This window comes from Canis lupus, chromosome 21, assembly GCF_003254725.2.
Source record: "Canis lupus dingo isolate Sandy chromosome 21, ASM325472v2, whole genome shotgun sequence".
NCBI lineage: Eukaryota > Metazoa > Chordata > Mammalia > Carnivora > Canidae > Canis > Canis lupus.
Window position 1 is genome coordinate 23,807,550 of NC_064263.1, and position 22,128 is coordinate 23,829,677.

At 35.8% G+C, this 22,128-nt stretch overlaps 1 protein-coding gene across 1 annotated transcript in view; it reads right to left on the reverse strand.

Moving 5' to 3' along the window:
• The window catches only part of RNF169 (ring finger protein 169), an 80,878-nt gene that overhangs the window by 19,899 nt on the left and 38,851 nt on the right, over positions 1-22,128 (reverse strand). Inside the window, exons 3-4 of the mRNA XM_025458999.3 lie at positions 8,562-8,708; positions 4,036-4,154 (exon numbers count right to left, since the gene is read on the reverse strand). Coding sequence (XP_025314784.1) covers positions 4,036-4,154; positions 8,562-8,708 — 266 coding nt within the window. The remainder of the gene's footprint in view (positions 1-4,035; positions 4,155-8,561; positions 8,709-22,128) is intronic.

Sequence of the window (22,128 nt, forward strand, 5' to 3'; positions counted from 1 at the left end):
GAAAAATGAGTGGAAAATATCAGAAAGGGAGACATAACATGAGAGATTCCTGAATGGGAAATGAACTAGGGGTGGTGGAAGGGGAGGTGGGCGGGGGGTGGGGGTGACTGGGTGGCGGGTGCTGAGGGGGGCACTGGATGGGATGAGCACTGGAGGTTATTCTATATGTTGGCAAACTGAACACCAATAAAAAAATTATATTAAAAAAAAAAAAGAAACCCTGTCCTAATCCTAAACCTCATGATAGCAAAAGCAAAGAGGAAAATTCAAATGGACACATGGCCTTTTGAAAAGACACTACACTACCTCAATAAAGTTTTCCAGCCTGAGCTTTTCGAAGAATTTGCAACCAGGTTTTTTGTTTAATTCTAGTGGGAAAAAAAATAATAATAATAATAATTCTAGTGGGGAAGAAGGGAATGAGAAATGAAGGGAAATAAATTTAAACAAACAAGCCAGTTTCTCAATATTTAAAAATAAAACTTTACAATTATATATATTATGTTTCAAGTTAATTTTTTTCAATAAACATGTATTTTGTGAATAACTTAGAAATGATCTTGGATTAACTATTACTCTGTTTGCTACTTGAAAGAAGTTTCATTTTCAATAGGACTATAAAATTTTATGAACAGTGCTTTAAAGCCGTCCTCTTTGCTTTTGATTTTTTTCACATAAAAGAGTTTGAGCTGTTGGCAAGACTCATAGCCAGAATCGATTAATGGATTCCTTCCAAAATAACCACCCGATCAGACCTAACTCACTCTTACCTCCCATGCCTTTAGGCTTAAAAAAGAAAAGTTAATAAAGCAGGTAAGTAAAACAAATGCAGATTGATTTGATTTAAATACAGTTGTAAAAACTTCCAAAGTTTTTACGTATGACCTCTCTTTAGAAAAACAACTTACAGAGAAAACCTCTTCTTTTGTTGTTGCTTAACACATAGAAAGAAATGCATCTGAAACCCCAAAACTATTAAAAATGCTAACACTTTTTTAATGTGGTAAAATATATATAAACATAAAGGTTATCATTTTAACTGTTTTAAGTTTATAGTCACGCTGTTGTGCAACCATCACCATGTTAATTATTTTTTAATATATTCATAAGCCACATCTCATTGTGTTAGAGCAGGCAGTTATTTAGACTTTAATAGGACACCTGGAGGCCACCCAAGAGGAGGAGGTGTGTCACGGCTCACTACCGCTATCAGGGAAAGTTAGAGACCGGCCCTGGCAGGGCTCCAAAAACAAAAGCCACAGAAGCCAGATCAAACCAAACAGATCCAAGATAAAGAAGGCCAGAGACTCTGATCAAGTAAGGGAGAAAATGTATGAAACCCTGCTCCCAAGAAATACCCTCCCCAAGTAATAAATATTCCATCCTCTAGTTAACTACTGTCAATAAAAGACAGAAACCCAATCCCCAGGGTGTGCAGCAATCCCTGAGCTTGCCTGCTTTCACAACTCAAGAGTGGACTCTCACTTTCATAAACTCTCCTACTTGCACCACTCAACTGTTGTGTCTAGTCTATCCTTGAATTCTTTCTTGCAAGGAGACCAAGAGCCTTCAGCGACATCTTTGAGATGGGCTGGGTTGAGGCCTCAGGGCCAAGGGTCTCCTCAGTCCACCAGGCAACAATTTTAGCACTAACAAGTCCATATTGTTTTTCTAAGTATCCTTTGGAACTGAAATTTAAATATTTTCTTATCTAAGGAAAAAGCATGTTGACTAAGTAAGAGAGGCAATTCATAGTATTAACCATAATCGATTTTCCAGTCTAAGGTTTCCATGACATCAGTAAACTATGTCCTAAAAAGATAAGCCTACCAACCAAATCCAATGAATTGTTTTCATAACTATACTAATAACTGAACTCAGTCCACAGCCTTGGATATTTGGAAAGAAGGAATGCTGAAATCCAGAAATGTGTAAGACAAATTGCAAATACTCCTTAATAGTAAAATGTTAAGTGAAGCTTTTCCTTTAAATTAGTCCCATTGTATGGCTTGGTGATATAGAGTAAAGCCAATAGTGAGCCAAGGGGCAGGAAAAGAGGATATATTACATAGACTCCAGAGCCACACATAATCAAAAGCAAACCATGGGGCGCCTAGGTGGCGCAGTCAGTTGGGCATCTGACTCTTGGTTTTGGCTTAGGTCTTGTGATCTCAGGGTCATGGGATGGAGCCCCAGCATCAGGCTCTGTGCTCAGCACAGAGTCTGGTTGAGATTCTCTCTCCCTCTCCCACTGTCCCTCCTGCTCGGGCTCTCTCTCTCAAACAAATAAATAAATCTTTTTTAAAAAAATTTAATTTTAATTTTAAAAGCTACATTTTTACCCGTTAGAGAAGAATTTTCTAAGTACCTTGCTAGGCATTTCTAAGTAATGACACATTTACCTGCTACCTCTTTTAAAAGAATGAATTACAAGTAGAGACTAGAATTGGTGATAACTAATTGGGGTAATTTGGCCTTGACATTATACATTTGGATTTTTAAAAAAAATTCTCTTTTTCCTAAGTGACTTCAAATTATATTAATTAACTAATCACAGACTAATCACAGACTAATCACCTAAAAGCAACATTTATTTGTTTTAGGGAATATTTATTGTGGCTTGATTGAATGAATGATATGATCTTTGTCTCTCTTCAGCAGACCTCTCTTATAAACATTAAAATATGCCTGCTATAAATGGGGGAAAATCCATATATACAATCAGCGCTGAAAAATTCTTAGTTAAGTAATCTTGAAACTTTTAACTTTAGAGGGCATCTGCAGTTCAAGCTCATACGCACGATGTAAGAGTTTGATCTTTTCCATAAATGGAAAGTACACTGGCTTACATCTTACTTATTGAGTTCTGATGCATCAATCAAACCTAAGTGGCTACAATACAGTGACCACTAAACAAATGTCATATGAATGAATAAATACTCTAGGAAAGAGCCTTCCTGGAAGAAGGAGTTACCATTACCTAGAGAAGGGGAGGCATTTAAGGGAAAGTGGGGAGTTAGTGAAATTTACTTTTAGAAACAACAGGAAAATCAGACTGTTCCAAAACAACACATACAAAAAAGATTCAGATATAAAAACTACATCAGGGATCATAATAGTTCATACTTTATAACATTCTTAAAGTTGGTAGCTCTTTTGGGTCATATTTATTAATGATTAGCAATAAAAAGCCTTAAAATAAAAGAATAAAATAAATAGGTATATGTCCACAGGGGCAGAAAGAAAGAGATTTACTTCATAGTGCTACTAGGAAGGAGAGGAACCGTAGATATAAGGGAGAGCAATGCCAGCTTTAACCAGACAACAAAATCGCATAAGATTATGTCTTTTTGTTTTATATTAAAACAGAAAACATGGCACATAACTGTTCATAAAATGTCTGCTAAATGAATGATTCCTTCCTACCATCCCTCCTCCCATTTCTTCTTCCCTTCCATTTATGTATCCCTTCTTTCCTTCCCTCTCTCCTTCTCTTTTTCCTTCCATCATCCAATTCCTCCCTTCTTTCCTCCTATAGCCTGTGAAGTCTAAAGGATCAAGAGATTTCTTAACAAGTGTCTTAAAAACTTTTCAGTTTGCTGTCTTAGAACCTATTCGAGATATATTTTAGTTCTAGGCATGGAACATAAAATGAACTCTGGCCTTAGTAGAACTTTCTACTAAGAGAGAAAAGGCCACGGAGAGGAGAGAATCCATGGATATCATTAGCAGAAGCTGTCTTTGTCGTTTGCTCCCAGGATAGAAAGATCACACTCTGCAGCTCAGAAATTAGCATAATCCTACTCCAAGGACACCAGAAATAGGTAAAAATTACTTTTAGATCAGCCCCTTGTTCCTTTTTTTTTTTTTTCAGCCCCTTGTTCCTAATGGGTATGTGAAAACCAATTCCCACATCATTCCCCCACTCACCTCCCCACTAAGTGGCTGCAACAAATACTTTTGCCCCCCCCAGCCCCTTTAGTCTCATACTCCAAAACGAAAGAACCTGAACTGAATTCAGTATCAGTCTCTTACCCTGCCAGGAAAGCTAAGGAGTAGGAGTTGTTCTTGGAAACAAATGCTGAGCGATGCGTCTGCGTCATCTTGCCTCGGGAAGGTTCTTCATTCTCTGAATCTGAGAGGCGTGCAGGACACTGGTAGGAGACAAGAGAGACAACACTGTCTATTTGGTGTGCCCATGGAATCTCCCATAGCTATTGTTTCACAGCTATTATAGGTCATTTCTCTCTGAGCACCCATGTTTCTAACTGCCTTTTGGAGATCCCAATATGAGTATCTCAAACATAGCTCAAACTTGATATATCCAAAATTCAATTCACTATTTTCTTCTCTAAGCTCTGCTATCAATCCAGCTAGAAGCCTCAATGTCACCTCTTGACTCTTACCTTTCCTTTCCTCAAAGTCATAATAACATTGTATGGAGGTTTTGAATACACACAATACTTTGTGATATTATATTAATGCTTAATATCAAGCCCAAAGAAGAGATTATTTGTCTTCTACAGGTGGCAAACTGAGGCTCAGAATAGTTAATTTGCCTAGGACTGTAGAGTTAATAAGTAGCAAACACCAGTACTTAAATCCAGAGTGTCCGTCTCCAAGCTGCCTCCATGCTAGTTCTACCCCATTCTACTCCTAAAATGTCTTTCAGATCTAACTCTTCCCATGTATACTCACTGTCAATGCCTTTCCTTAGAGTCTCATCCTCTTTTGCCTGGACTGTTGCAATAAACTACTTACTGGTCTTGCTCTCTTTAGCCTTTCTTCCCTCTATTCCTACCATACTATCAAGCACACAGATATAAGCCTATTACTCCCCAGCTTAATTGCTGGTGACTTCAGGATAAGAAACACCTCAGCATGATACAATAATCTTCATAAACTAGACCCACCTTCTTTCATAATTTTACTCTCATCAGTTCCCACAAAGGAAACTCCTTGAGCTCTAACACAAATTACTTTCTACTCTACATGTACCATCATAGCCTTTCAAAGTCTACTCTCCTGGACATGCTATTCCCTTTGCCTAAAACCCCTATTCCATATTCTCTGCCTAAAAAGTACTCATTGGCCCTTCAGGAGCAACCTTTTTTGTGTATTTTTTTATTGAGGTTCGATTTGCCAATGGATTTACCTCAAAGATACAGATGCAGTGAAACGGCAGGACACCTGCACCCCAATATTTATACCAGCAATGTCCATCCACAATAGCCAAACTGTGGAAGGAGCCTCAGTGTCCATTGAAAGATGAATGGATAAGGAAGATGTGGTCTATATACACAATGGAATATTACTCAGCCATTAGAAATGACAAATACCCACCATTTGCTTCAACGTGGATAGAACTGGAGGGTATTATCCTTCAGGGGCATCTTAAATGCCACTTTCTCTGCAAGGGCTTCTAAATAATCTCAGAGTCAACTTTTCCCATCTTGTAAATACTCATTCAGTTACCTTCATTTTATTTTAGATACTCTTTTTTGAGTCTTTCAATTTACATTTGAAGTTTCTTTATATGCACTTAGAAAAGAAGTCTCAAAGGATAGTTGCCAAAATGTTCATAACGGTTATCTCTAAGTTGTTGGATGATGAGCAATTTTTCACCTTTTCTTTGCTATGTCTCTAATTATTATATCAAATTGTTTTCTAACAATTCACACTCTTATTGATATTAACTGTACCATAACAAATCATAGTGAGTTATCATATCCATTTTATTTTCACTCCAAACTAATAACAAGAGATGGTAATAACTTCTTCTAGAGTAAGTACTTTCCTTCCTCCATTTGAATTCAACTTGATTAACATGTATTAAACACCTGTGATATACACGATACTGTAGGAGATTTTAAATAGCTAAGACACATTTCCCTTACTCAACCAACTCTAAAATCTAGCAGAGAAACACAAATACGCAACCATAACATCAGGAAGAGTAAAATAAATCCTGTAAAACCTACAAAGTTGGAAGGGGAGAGAGTAGATAATAGGAATGAAGAAATAAGTAAGGAATCCCTATGGGTTCCAGGAAGGTGACAGCTTTTGAACTGGGCATGGACAGATGAATAGCCTTTCAACAGGTAAGCAGGGTGGCATTTCAATTAGATGAAAATGCAAGAGCAAAGACTCTAAGGAGGAAAAGCATAAAGTTATATATTTGCGGGGAAGCAAATAGCTCTGTTCTCAGGATCTTGGGGTATGAGCAACGATGGGAAGATCAGTTAGAGCAATACTAAAGAACTGAATGTTGGGGTTAAGAATTCTAGTTTAATCCCATAGGAAATGGGGAATTACCAAGTCTTTTGGGGCAGGAAAGTAAAATGATTACTTCGAGGCAGGAAAGTAAAATGATTAGTTCGAGCTCTAATCATAATGCTCTCTATATAAAATACAATCCTTCAGCTCGCTTTCCACTGAGTCTCTCTCTGAGCCTCTCTTTGGTCCTGATTCATATGTAGTCTTGGCTGAACTTAATGAAATTATTTTTCCAATACCAAAAACCCTTAACACATATTTAAGGCAAAATCAGAGCCATTTAAAAGTCCCCAAAAAGACAAAAGCAAACAGAGAAAGAGACAAAATCACAAAAATCTAAAACTTTCAGTGTTCATAAGGACAGATTTTATTCGATCTGTTTTTGCATATAAAATTTTGTGAAACTTGGGGCACCTGGGTGGCTCAGTGGTTGAGCATCTGCCTTTGGCTCAGGTCGTGATCCTGGAGTCCTGGGATTGAGTCCAGCATCAGGCTCCCCACAGAGAGCCTGCTTCTCCCTCTGCCTCTGTCTCTGAGTCTCTTTCTGTGTCTCTCATGAGTAAATAAAATCTTTACAAAAAAAAAAAAAAATTGTGAAACTGGCTATTATCAAAGAAAAAAAAGTCTGAGGATTTATACTTCCTGATTTCTTTTAAGATTACAATTACGTTACAATCTTTTTAAAATTACAAAACATAGTTGATTTCTATGTCAAAGCTGGTGGTGGCAAAAGAAAGAGTAATTAGAGCAATTTCCTGGCCTTGACATGAATTAATACTAAAGATCATTTCCTGGAGGAAACCTGGATCTGGCAAGGCTAAAAACAGCAGGTTCTTTCTATCAAAGGACCACAGTGAAAGGAAAGCTCTCTTTGTCAAGATCAGTTTGTCCTAAAGAGAAAGGTCCTTCTGGGCCATTTTGCCTAACGGCTCTAAAGGACAGTCCTGTTGGGAGGGAAGAGGCAGAGCTGCAGTTTAGAGATTACAAACCATAGTTGGGCCTATTAGTCAGACAACATACCGTATGCACAAGACTATCATATGTTACTCTTGCCTTCCTAGCTTAACTGCATGCTCTTCAGTCTTTTTCCTTTTGTAGTTCCCAATGAACAGAGCAGTTAAGAGTACATAAGCATTTCATGTTTGTTAAACTGAATCTTTTAGAAGGGTGAAACCCTCCAAAATGCAAGTGATTACTTTTATATTTTTTTTTCAAGTGATTACTTTTAATAAGAATTAAATACAATGATTATTTTTATTATAACTGGGATCAAAAATGCACATGCATGTTGACAGCAGCAAATACCATCCAATTCAAGAAAGCTTAAATAATTTCATTTCCTGAAGTTCAGGAAAAATGCCTTTGCAAAGAGTAAAGCAAAAGCACAGTGAATTAAGTAACCTGGCCCAAAGTGCACAGTTACAATGCTGGGACTGGTTTAAGAGGCAGACTCCTGGTACAGAGATTTTGTTTTCCACTATTCTATGTTGTGTGTCTTATATATAAAGCTTTATTAATCCCAGATAATTAGAAAGTTCACCCAAAATACTAACAAGTTTAAATCACAAACTATTTTAAAAGATTATGACTCTAAAGATATCTTAAGTACACATAACAAGCAATAGAAAATGTCTGATCCAATACAAGGTATTAAAGAAAAAAAACTCAATTACAATTATCCATTTGAGCATCCAGTGGGCCTTCCAAAAGTGCTCTCTTACATACATTACATATACCACTTACAATCTTTTCCAGGAATTTGCTTGGTAAATAAGTAATGAAAAAAATTCAGGCAAGATTTGGCAAGATTAGAAGTCTAATTCAGGTTAGTTTAAACTAAGAAATATAATATTGACACCTATCTATTGACACCTAGCACTGTGCTGCTTAAGGCATTTAAAAGAATAAAGGGAAATCAAATACAAGCTTTAAGGAAACCTACTTGAGGATATAAGATGTAAAAAACTCAAACATCAAATAACACAAGTCAAAATGACAACATATGTATAAAATTTCCACAAGTAGTGTTCTACACTAGGTATTTCCACTCAGTCACCTTTTCCCCCCAACTGTTCCTTTACTCTTTCCACCCAAGTCTATTGTCCCATTTGTGAATCATTTTCTTCAGCTCTCATCTGGATGCTAAGTTCTTCACTACTCTTAAGACTACACAGTCAGTGACTGTTACTGGTTTCATAGCTCACCAACATAAATTTTTATATCCATGTCACCTGTGCTAATGACTGATTTAAGCCAGATGTCCAACAAAACGATGATCTACTTACATGTTCCAGATCTGTCTTCAGTACTAATGGCTCATCTCTCTTTTTCTGGTCATCCATTTTCCTTTTGCCTGTTTCCATATCCTCTGATAACAGCTTGTGGATTTGATCTTCAGAGGTTTTCTCCTCTTGTAACTTTTCCTCTCTCAGCTAAAAATACAAATCACACCAGAAAGAAGAGTTTTAGGCAACGGCAGACTTCAAAACATCTTTTACTCAGTAGTCTATCAGAACAAACAGATCACACGGCAGTTTATTTTTCTTATTAGATACAAAGCCCTCTTAACTTTTAATTACTTTTTAATGCTTTTACTTGGCTCTTCCTGTACATATGCTGCAAGGCTTAATATTTAAATGCTCTGCATTCTTGAGCAGTATAAAATGATAAAAGCTATGTTAATATACATAATCAAAAAATAAGATTTATTCACTGAGCCAAAAAAGGCTGAACCTAAACTTTCCTTATTCCCATAAACCAGATATAGTTGCATTAAGTCAGGCAGAGCCAAGATGTAAGCCACGAAAGGCCAAGAAGCTGAGTTAGGCAAGACAGGTCCTCATCCTATAGCCAACTGAAAAAAATATTACAGTTCTAATGTTCTGCAATTTATGCTATTATCTTGTGGTCCAGAGGGTAGGTTAAAATACATGGTTTGACCATAGGCTACACAAAAGGGCATGTCATTTCTAGAATATAGAGAGGCAGAGCAGCAAAAAGAGAACAAGTTTTAGCATTATAAGAATTGCTATTACTTATTGAACTCTTAGGTGTCAGGTGCTGAGCTAAGCACTATCCATACATTATCCCATGTGAGAAAAGTAAGTTTTTGGAATTAGGTAATGTGTTCAAATTCACAGAGCCACAGAAATCAAATCTAGGCTTATCTCAGTAGTTCTCACCTGAAGATGATTTTACTTCCCAAGTACATCTAACAATGACTGGAGACACCTTTGGTTGTCACAACTGAGGGCATGGGTGTGTATACTACTGTCAGACAGTAGGTGGTGGCCAGGGATTGCTACTAAACCTCCTAAATTCAACAACAACAACAACAACAACACACAGACACACACACACAGATGTTGCTATTTTTTTAAAAACCATTACATTTCCTATTTTATATATTTAGCGTCATTTTGTTTAGTGCTTACTAGCATTACATACTATGCCCTCTGGTCTTTTTAGCGTTTTAAAATGTATCTTCCTGCCCCTAATACTGTTTATTGCTGCTCTCAAAATTTTTGACAATGAACTTTAACAACAACTATGGCTGGTGAAGCCACTTTGCCATTGCAACATTGAGTCTCTAACACACTATAATCTTATCACAGCTAAAAATTAACAAAATTGAAAAACCCATATATGCATTTAAATCTTCACATGAGGGCAGCCCAGGTGGCTCAGCGGTTTGGCGCTGCCTTCAGCCTGGGGTGTGGTCCTGGGGACCCAGGATCGAGTCCCGCGTCGGGCTCCCTGCGTGGGGCCTGCTTCTCCCTCTGCCTGTGTCTCTGCCTCTCACTTTGTGTCTCTCTTTAATAAATAAATAAATAAAATATTTTTAAAAAAATAAATATATCTTCACATGAATCATGTTTGTGTCTTCTCTATACTAGGTTCTGCATAAGTTTTGTTTTGGGTTTTTTTTTTTTTTTTTGTCCTTTTTGATAGTTTTTAATAAGGACTTGAAAACTTGGTCTCTAGGAAAGAGGTTTCATATTCAGGGAAAATGCCTCGGGGAGTGTCCAAAAATAGCATATAAACTTGAAAAGGCTGCACTGTACTGAATTCTTTCTTGTGCCAGGCACTACGTTTATAGAGCTATCTTCACTTAAACATTAAGGGTTCTGTGTATATCCATCATTATCATTTTATAGACACAAAAATTAACACTCAGCAGCTAAAAGTCACAGAGATTGAATACTAAAGGGCTTTGATTTTAAAGCAAACCACTGGCTTCAGATACCAGGGCTTCACAAACTCAGCTACCTTTGGGCCACATGATTCTATGCTATGGGGGAGCTGAACAGAGTCTGAGAAGAAGCTCATGCATAAATATCTTATTTGGGAGCATGAGTTGAGGACAGAGTAACACAACGAGGTAAAAAGCCAATAAAAGTGGTGTGACAGTCCAGTAATTGGCTACAGAGGACAATATGAGAAACTACATGAAATGCATCTCAAGACTGAGTCTGAGGTGAGAAAAAGGGAAGCACAAATCTACTGACTCCTCTCTTTGATGAAATTTTGCTTCACCGGGTGTTAAATACCCTTCACATTGGCTTGTACAACTTGAGGAAGTTCCCATGGTAGGCACTGCCACCGCACTAACAGAGAAGCCTTAATGCTAACAGCAAGAGGCAGGCAGTAGGAGCTAAATAAGATCTCAGGCTGCCCCAAAGTGAAGCTGCCCACTATTATAAGTGGAATGATTTTTACTGCTTCCATTCTTAGATGCTAATTATTAGAGAAAAACTATTAACTTCTGTACATTCATCTCATACTCAGTCACACTACCAAGAAATCCCAGGTAATTTTTTCCTGAAGATAACATGTTTTCACTAGTTTTTTTTTTTTTTTAAGATGTTATTTATTTATTTGAGACAGAGAGTGCGTGAGCATGCACAAGTGTAGTGGAGAGCAGAGGAATGATAAGACTCCCTGCTGAGCAGGGAGCCTGCCTCGAGGGCTCAATACCAGGAACCTGATGCTGATATCATGACCTGAGCCAAAGTCAGCCATGTAACCAACTGAGCCACTCAGGTGTCCCCTTCACTAGTTTTGAAGTGAAGGGGGCACCAAAATTTGTTTATCCACTCAAGAGTTGGACATTTGTGCTGTATTTAGTTTGGGGATATTATGAATAAAGCTGCTAAAAACATTTATGTCTTTTTGTGGACAGATGTTTTATTTTGCTTGGCTAAACAGCTACAAGTGGAATTGCTGGGTCATATAGTAAGTATATGTTTAAAATTATAAAGCAATTGTCAAAATGTTTCCCATCATGGTCATACAATTTTATACTCCCACTGGCAATGCATGAGAGTTTTAGCTGATTCACAGTCTCATATTTATTCTCACTCTTGGATCATTAGCCTTTTAATTTTAGCCATCCTAGAGGATTTAGGGGCTATCCCATTGTGGCCTTAATAACAATTTCCCTGCTAGCCAATTATGTTGAGCATTTTTTCATGTGCTTAGAAGTATATCTTCTTTTGTGAACTGTCTAGTCAAACTTTTCACTCTTATTATTATTATTTTTTTACCTTATTACTTGGTAGGTGCAAGAGTTCTTTACAAATTCTGGACATAAGTCCATTGTTGGAGACACATTTTGAGACTGTTTTCTCACACTTGTTTTGGCTGTTTATTTCCCTAATTAATAAGTGAAAAGTTTTAACTCTGATAAAGTCCAATGTACCAATTTTTTCTTCTGTGATTAGGATTTTTTGTGTTCCTGTCTAGAAGATCTTTACCTACCCTAAAGTCAAAAATTATTTTTCTTCTATGTTTTCTTCTGCATAGTTTTAGCTTTTAAATTCAGTCTATGACCTGTTTTGAACTAATTTTCTATATATTGTATAGAGATCAAGATTCACAGGATACTCAGTATGTTCCAGCACCACTGATGAAAAGGCCATTCTTTCGCCACTGAATTACTTTTGTGCCTTTATGAACAGCAGTTGACTATCTATGAGTGGGTTTATTCCAGGACTATATTCTATTCTATTCCACTGGTCTATATGTCTTTTCCTTAGGCCAATACTATATTGCCTGAATGACTAGCCTTATAGCAATCCTTGAAAGCTATAATTGTAATTGCTTTATTTGTAATGGCCTCCAGTAATAGCATTCATTATTCACAAACAACATAATCCTCCATGTAGAACACCCACTAGAATCTACAAAAAAAACTACTAGAACTACTAAATGAATTTTAGCAAGATTATAGGGTAGAATAGCAAAATATAAAAATTAATTAATTATATTTTCATTTACTTGCATGAACAATCAAAAATGAAAATTTTAAAATATCATTTAAGATAACATAAAAATGTGAAATACTTAAGATAAATCTGACAAAAGATGTGGAAACGGAAAACCACAAGCATTGTTGACAGAAATTAAAGAAGATCTAAAAAAACAGGATATATCATGTTAATGGCTCTGAAGACTCAATATTATTGAGATGCCAATTCCCCCCAAATTGATCTATAGATTCAATGCAATCCCAATCAAAATCCCAGAAGGCTTTTTTTGTAGGAATTGGCAGGCTGATACTAAAATTCAGATGCATATATAGAGAAGGAAGAATAGCCAAAATAACTTTGAAAAAGAACAATCTGGAGAATTAACAGTTAGATTTCAAGACTTGTTATAAAGCTACAATAATCAATCAAAACAGCATGGTATTGGTAAAAAATAATCAATGGTAGAGATAGAAAATAGAGTTTAGAAGTAAATCAACAAATATATAGAAAACTGATTTTTGACAAAGGTGCAAAGGCAATCCAGAGGAGAAAGGATAGTTTTTTCAACAGACAAACCAGAACTTAATATCCATATGCACGAAAAGGAGCTTGGATCTATACTCACAATACAGATAAAAATTCACTTGAAATGGATCATAGACCTAAACGTAAAGCCTAAAACTGTGAAACTTCCTGGAGAAAACATAGGAGAAAATCTCTGTGAACTTGGGCTGGCCAAAAAATTCTTAAATATAATACCAAAGTACAATCTACAAAGAAAGAAAACTTATAAACTGTCTTTTATGAAAGTTAAAAGCTCCTGCTCTTCAAGAGACTCTAAGAGAATGAAAACACTGACACAGCCTGGGAGAAAAACATGTGCAAAGCATATATCTGATAAAAGATTTGCTTTTAGAATATACAAAGATCACTTAAAATTCAACAGCAAGAAAGTACAGGACCAACGTTAAAAACAAGGCAAAAGATCTGAACAGACATTAAGCCAAAAAAAAAAAAAAGAACATATAGAAAGCAGCTAAACACATGAAAAGATGTTCAACATCATTAGTTGTTAGGGAAATGCAAATTTTAAAACCACAATGAGATACCACTACACACCAATTAGAATTGCTAAAATTAAAAAGACTAACCATACCAAATGTTGGTGAAGATCAAGGGAAACCAGAACTTTCATACATTATTGGCAGGAACTAAAATAGTAAAGCCACTTTGGAAAAGTCTGGCAGTTTTTAAAAAACCAAAACACACATCCACCATATGATCCAGCCATTTTACATCTAAATATTTACCTAAGAGAAAAAGAAATATCTATACAACGGCATACATGAATGTTCATAGCAGCTTTATTTGCAATGGCCAAGAACTGGAAATAACCCAAATGTCTATCAATGGCATGGAAGGTAAACAGATTGTGACATATTTATACAATGAAATACTACTTGGCAATAAAAAAAATATTGCCAAGTAGTATTGCATTGATACATGCAACAAAGTGAACATATCTCAACATAATTATGCTGAGTAAAAAGCCAAACAGGAAAAAGAGATACACTGGACTCCATCCAAATTAAAAACTTTGTACAAAGGACATTATCAATAAAGTAAAAAGACAACCTACAGAGTGGGAGAAAATATTTGCAAGTCATATAACTGATAAGGATTTAATATTCAAAATACATAAAGAGCTCCTACAAGTCAACAACAAAAAGATAACCCAATTCAAAATTAAGCAAAGGACTTGAATAGATATTTCTCCAAAGAAGAGATTATCAATAAGCACACGACAAGGTGCCCAACATCATTATTCATTAGGGAAATGCAAATCAAAATCATTATGGGATATCTATTAGAATGACAATCATAAAAACATTTTTAAAGAAAAAAGAAAATAACAAGTGCCAACAAGAAGTTGGAGAAATTGGAGCTCTCAAACATTGCTGTTAGGAATGTAAAATGGTGCAGCTGCTGTGGAAAAATCTGACAATTTCTCAAAAAATTAAACATACAATTATCTATATGACCCAGTAATGCTACTCCTAGGTATATACCCCCCCCAAAAAAAACCCTGAAAATAAAAACTCAAAAACAAATACTTGTACTGTTATTGCAGCATTATTCGCAACTGCCAAAAAAGTGAGACCAACCCAAGCGTTCAAGAGATGAATGGATAAATAAGATGTGATATGTCCATACAATGGCATATTACTCAGCCCCTAGGGTAAGAAGAAATGAAGTACTAAAACATACAACAGTGTAGACAAGCCTTAAAAACACTATGCTATGTGAGATAAGCCAGACCAAAAGGATAAATATTTTGTGATTCCATTTACATAACTAGAATAGGCAAACCTAAAGAAATAGGAAGCTAGGTTAGAGGTTACCAGGGGTTAGGGGGATGGAAAAATGGGAAGCTATTGATTAATGGGTAGAGAGCTTGTGTTTGGAGTAATGAAAAAAATTTTGGAAAAAGATAGCACTGATGGTTGCACTGTGAGTATACTTAAGGATACTGAAGTGTACACTTTAAAATGGTTAAAATGGCAAATTTTATGTTACATATATTTTATAGCATTTAAAAACTTTAAGTGCCATATAATCTATTCTGTAAGTATCATGAAGTTCCAGCTAGCTTTCTACCCTCTTAGATACTACAATAAATGTCTTGCAATGACAGGTTCAGTCAAGGCAATATTCTAGTAGCAGGACTCAACTGATCTTCTGGTCAGAATCAGGTAAATGAATTTTCCACTAACAGCTAAACACAGAGCCAAACAAAATTCCTAGCCACGGGGCAATATTCCATAAATGGAACGGGCTACTGAGCTCATTAGATTCTTAAACCCTACTCATGCAAGGGCAAAAATGCCTGTACAATATTTGTAGCTAACTCACATGTCTTGAACAATACTCATTTCACCATGAAAAATTCATTAACTTCAAAACTGTAGAATCTAGGTATTCAGTATATAGGCATTAATTTTATTGTTCTTTCCATTTTTATATTTGTTTAATATTACAAAAATTAAAAATTTAGACATCATTTCTAACATCTGTTATGTAGTTAACAAGCCTCAGGTGCTGGATGATTATAGAAATAACAGAAGGGCATATCAGAGCCTATGAAGTGAAGGTTCTGATTATAGTCTTTTGAGTACTACATAACCACTCCAAAGTGTGTATTTCCTATGAGTACTTCAAATGTTAACGAGCCAAGCTTAGAGATGAAAATAAAACACCTATATGTACCACACTGTTTCAAATGAAATATTTTCAAGTATATTTCATAACATCCAGAAAGTACTTCTATCATGGATTTTTAAAATAAATTACTTGCATCAAGTTACTTGTTTTCAAATCTCTTCGCCCTCAGACACCAGGAGCTTCTTTTTTTTTTTTTTTTTTTTTTTTTTCAGGAGCTTCTTTTGAAGAGGATCATGGAACTGTGTCCTATTCATCCTTGATTTCCCCTCTCCTGCTTGAGTTCTAGACTAGGATCTGTGTTCAGAAAGTTCAGTTGCACAAATAATTACAGAGCACTAAAGTCTATGTGTCAGGCATATTTTTATCCTGGAGGACATAGCCGTGATCAAAAACGACAAAGTTTTTTGCATTGGGCTTACATTCTAGTAGAATGCAATTGAGGTGAATAATAAGGTTGGGCTAAACAATTTTTAAAAGGTCCTTCCAATAAATATTCTCTATGATACAAACTGTATTGTTATGGTGACCATACTGGCCCCCATGCTTTGGGGGAGCTTCTCTCAATTCCAACAACAAAAGTTAACCAATGAACTTGACATGAACACAGGGCTGGTGGGAGGACTGCTGCCTGATGGCACTTAAAGGAGAAGAAGCTCATTCATCCATAATTTCTTCATTTTCTTATCTAAATGGTACAATAGTCCACTGACCAATGACAGACTACAGAAATAGTTTGTGACAGTTGTAGGACAATACAGTTTCTTGGTATTTCATTCACCTGCCTCCTACCAACATCCGACAACAAATTTTTGCTATAAAATATGATGATGGATGATATACGAAAACATTCAGCAAATTATATGAGTTACACACATTTAACTCATTTTCTACATTTTTTAGTTATCTCTGGGCCAAAGGGTCTCAAACTAGGGCCCAAGACCCCAAAGACATTCACAAAGGTGGTAATGGGAATCTTTATTTTCAACAATCTAACAAATCATATACTATAGCCCATAAAGTTGTATCCACTAAATATCACCATCTCAATAAATGGGTTGAACACATTTTTGTTCATGTCTAGGGCTTATTCTATAATAGTAGGTTAAAAATAGTTTAAATTCTTATGGAGGTTATGAAAGAAATACAAACTGATAAAGTAGGAGTATAATACCGCTGCTTCAGAACCATTACTTCAAGCATGATGAAATAGTGTCAGAACATTTTAATGTACTTTGGTATCTAGAGCAGCCAATGCTTTGTATCTTCTAGCTGGTTCCTAGACTCCCATTTGATACTAAGAGTTACCACTTCTAAAGGGTCTAACTAAAAAAAATAAAAAATAAAAAATCAATAAAGGGTCTAACTGGTGATTATTGCTGATGCTGCCACACACACACACACACACACACACACACACGAGTTTTGTTTTTTTTTTAAGATTTTATTTATTTATTCATAGACACAGAGAGAGAGGGGCAGAGACACAGACAGAGGGAGAAGCAGGCTCCACGCAGGGAGCCCGATGTGGGACTCGATCCCAGGTCTCCAGGATCACACCCCAGGCTGCAGGCGGCGCCAAACCACTGCGCCACCGGGGCTGCCCTCCCACACACACACAGTTTTGGGTAAACTAGGACTACCTGCAGTTTCCATTTCACAGCATCCCGAATCATAGCAAATGATCTCCTGCATACAAGGCTGAAGCCCTGATTTTTACTTGAGCAATCTCATAAATAACACCAAAGCAATTGATTTGCTCTTGTGATTCTTACTAAATTTTAGATATATATTGATGATACTGTTCTCCCTTCACTTTAATTCTCAAATACCTTTCAATTTAAATATTATGTTTAGAATTAGGCACATATAAATATTTATGCCAAGAGAATATTTTACAAATTTTTTCCTTTATGTAATATGGTGTTTAAAATTACTTCAATATAGGTTTTACATACATTATGCAGAAATGCATATAAAATTAATTGCAGGCATTTAAGTTTACACATAAATTGAACCAGCAGATAATCTAAAAGTCATATGTTTAGTTGCCAAGCTAAGAGACTAAATGAACAGGAGGGAACTCACATATGAGAAGCAGAAAGAAAGATCTCTAAGTATCAATTATGAAAAGGCAAAGACAGGCCTTTTTCACTGTCCAAAGTTCAAGAAAATTTCAATTCATTTGGTTCATACCACTAATTTTCCAGCTTCCAACTGACTTTTTGAGAGTCAGTTACTGCTTACTCAAACAAACAAACAAATGGCAGTAATGGGGGGGAGGTGGTTACTTTGTGCTAGAATTTTCAGAATTTCAAATTTTAAATAATAATTATCCTTATACATGGATGTGCCAGGCACTATTTCACAATAACCCTATAAGCTAGGTACTATGATGTCTATTTTACAGATGAAGAACTAAAACATAGAGAGACTAACAAACTTGCCCAAATTCACATGCAGAGCCAAAATCTGAACTCAGCTAGCTCTTACTCATTATAAAATAATGTCGTTTAGCATAGTGTAAAATATCCACACATCTTTATTGTGACCTTTAGAACACATGCATTTTTTTTCAGTTTAAGATAAACAAAAACAATGAGTCTTAGATGTAAGCAGCAGCAAATGAGACTTTAAACTCCCATTTGTATCCAGAAAAATATAACCAAGCTTGCAATTCCACTGAAAGCAGATTACCTGTGAATCTTCAGACAATTTGGCAAGAGATGAGAAATTTTAAAAATTAGGGAAATTTTTCCAAAATTGTGGAATCTTTTTAATATCATTTTTAAAAGTTGTTTCTCATTCTTGAATGGTTTTGGCTTTAAGGAATATATCGGCATGCATGTGATATATTATAGAGATATTTTCTCTCTTTCTATATAATCATTAAAAACGTCAGCGAAGGGGCACCTGGTTGGCTCAGTCGGTTAAGCGTCTCCCTTCGGCTCTGGTCATGATCCCAGGGTCCTGGGATCGAGCAGTGGGTTCCCTGCTCAGCTGGGAGCCTGCTTCTCCCTCTCCCTCTGCCTGATGCTCTCCCTGCTTGTGTGCTCTCTCTCTCTCTGTCAAATAAATAAATAAAATCTTTAAAAAATATTGGCATAATTTAAATTTATTGATATGGAAAGTTTCACATGATATGCTGAATAAAACAAACAGTAAAAATGGCTTGTATAGTGCAATTCCAAATTATTTTGTGAAAAATCTTAAGCTTAAACATTTAATGTGATTATTAGATGGCAGGATTACTGGTAATCTTCCCTTTCTTCTTTAAATCTTTTCATTACCTGAACTTCTTCCCTTTTTACAATTCTGCTCACTTTTATAAGCAGGAAGTTTTTTAAAATTTATTAAAAGCTTCACTAATCAGATATTTTTACAAAATAAAATTTTTTTTTATTTTTAAGAGTTTTGTAACAAGAGTTGCAACTGTTCTATAAAATTCCCTAGTTTGGCTTTCATAAGTAGCACTGAAATGATTTTAAACTATTCTCTAAACCATGAAAACTATTATACTAATACAATAATCTTATAACTACTTACTGATCCTCTCTCCTCACAAATCAAAGAGACAAGGAAAGATAGCACATTGCAGAAATCACTTAATAGCCTACTATTATAATTACATTTGATTAGGCGTTGAATTTCCCAAAGGTTATTTTCTTTGAAAAGCCGTAAGTTGATAAAGTTGCTCCCAACCTTGTCTGAATAGTTGCAAATGGCAAAAGAAGAAAACAACCAGGTTTAACATTTTTAGATTTTCAGCAACAGCTAATTGTTCTTCCCTCAGGCAGTCAAAATGACAATTTATTGTTTTGAGGGTTTTTCCTTCTTAGTACCATATAGCTTACCTTCTCTTAAAGATGTACTATGAGATATCATATTTGTTTTATGGCTCTAGAAACAGGCACATCAGCACCTGCCAAAAGCAGGCATTTCCTCAAAGATTACACAATAATATTTCAGAGGAATAAGAAAAAAAGAACAAATATTGGAGAAAAAGAACACTAGAAATCTTAAAACATATCTAGTTCTATTGTAAGCCAGCTATACATCCCTACACAAGTCATTTATCTTAAAAGGAGGAGCTCTGAAACTAAATGATCAACCAATCAATTCAATCAGCATTCAATGAAAACCTATGTCCAAGATACTACAGTAAACTGCCTCTACTCCCTTCCCATCCATGATTTCTCTTTCTGCAGTTACAGTCTGGAAGTAAATGATCCTCCTTCTGATATATCATCAGATCAATAGTAGCCTAACACTACATCACCATGCCTACTGACCTGACTTCATCTCATCACATAGGTATTTTATCATTTCACATTATCACGAAAAGGAAGAGTACAGTACAATGAGATATTTTAAGAGACCATGTTCACAGAACTTTTATTATAGTATACTGTTAAAATTGTTCTATTTTATTATTAGTTATAATTGTTAATCTCTTACTGTGCCTGATTTATAAATTAAGCTTTATCATAAGTATGTATGCGCAGGAAAAAAAAAACCTCGCACTATATACAGAATTTGGTACCATCCACAGTTTCAGGCATCCACTGGGGGTCATGGAACATATACCCCAGACATCAGTAGGGATGCCTGTATCTTACATGCAGTAGAGAGTTAAACTAAACAAACAGATCCATCTTGAAAGACTTTACAATCTAATAGGAAAAAAAATTTTAAAGAACAGTCTGTTGCTTCTGCAGTGTGACAGAATATATATCAAACTTTCTAGGTAAATATAAGCTTTAAAAATAAGTAGATTTTCAAAAGGGGGAGGGATAAGGCCAGTCCAACATTTAGTTCATGATGCACTGCATAGCCAAATAGATTTAAATGAAATGTTCTAGTTTTTTTTTTTTAAGATTTAATTTATTTATTTGAGAGAGAGAGAAAGCATGAGCAGGGAAGAGGGACAGAGGGAGAAGCAGGCTCCTCAGTGAGCAGGAAAACCCAACATGGGGCTCGATCCCAGGATCCTGGGATCATGACCTGAGCCAAAAGCAGATACTTAACCAACTGCGCCACCCAGGTGCCCCATGAAATGTTCTAGTTTTAATTAAGTGCATTATATTTTAAGTTCATGGCATAAAGATAATAAAAGAGACTTTAAAGATACATCCTTTCAAAAACAATTAGGTCCTCAAAGTTTACTTACCTTTAAAAAATTTCTTCACAAAAGTTAGCATCTGCCTTATGGAGACATTATTCACTTCAGTAACCCATTGACCATATCTGATTACCCTGTGCTCTGGCTAAGGACTAAGAACTGCATGCTTACTACTTGAATAATTCAGCCAGCAATGGGGAGAAAATACTCCTCAAAAACGAACCAGTAGAGCAGGAGAAAAAAGAAAATGGATAGGTCAGTAAACCAATTCAGAGAAAGTCTAAACCACTCATGTGACCCACAGAATTATCAAAAGCAGTTCATCTTTCCCACTACAGAAACCAGGGAGATAAGCAGTCTAGAAGTAGAAGCTATTTTTTCCCTCTACTTTCAACCTTTCAGAGTCCAATGCTTCAAAGAAGACAAACAAGAGCATGAGGATTATATGTTTCCTAACTCTAACATAAAGCAACTATTTAACCATGTGGTCAAAACTAAGCATCTAACAAACTATATAAGCAGAAAAAATAATGGTGTACAAAATAAGCTTAATCCAACCAATAAACAGAACTCAGAGTTGAATCAATTTTTTCAAAAGACAAAAGTCACTAATAATCTCATATAAAATAGAAACATAAAAAGATAACAATATTGAAATAATTTCTTGCTAAAATTATTTTTTATTTCAACATTCACTGTAGACAAGAATATAACAAGAATATATATATCCATACATTTATACTCAATAGTGAATACAACAAAATTATTTCTTCAAATAATGTAACAAGCTAGAAGACACTGAGCACATGCTAATTTTCTCCTTCCACTTAAAAACCCCATAAAATGTCAGGGAAAGAAGTCAAGAGGTGCCTGGGTGGCTCAGTCAGTTAATAGTTCACCTCTTGATTTTGGCTCAGGTCATGATTTGTGGGATTGGGTTGTGGGATTGAGTTGTGGGATTGAGTCCTATGTCAGGCTCTGGCTCAGCACAGTCTGCTTGTCCCTCTCCCTTGTGCTTAGCCCCACCTTCTTCAATAAATAAACAGAAGTCAGAAACTTTTTTCAATAGAATACTCTACAACAGCACAGGGGAAAAAAATATGCCATTAGTAGTCAAGTTTACAAATGTTCAAAAGATGGAAGCGGTTTTCACAAAGATTATAAACAGGGGCACTTCGGTGGCTCAGTGGGTTAAGTGTCTGCCTTCAGCTCAGGTCATGAACCCAGGGTCCATTGAGATAGAGACCTGGGCCAGGCTCC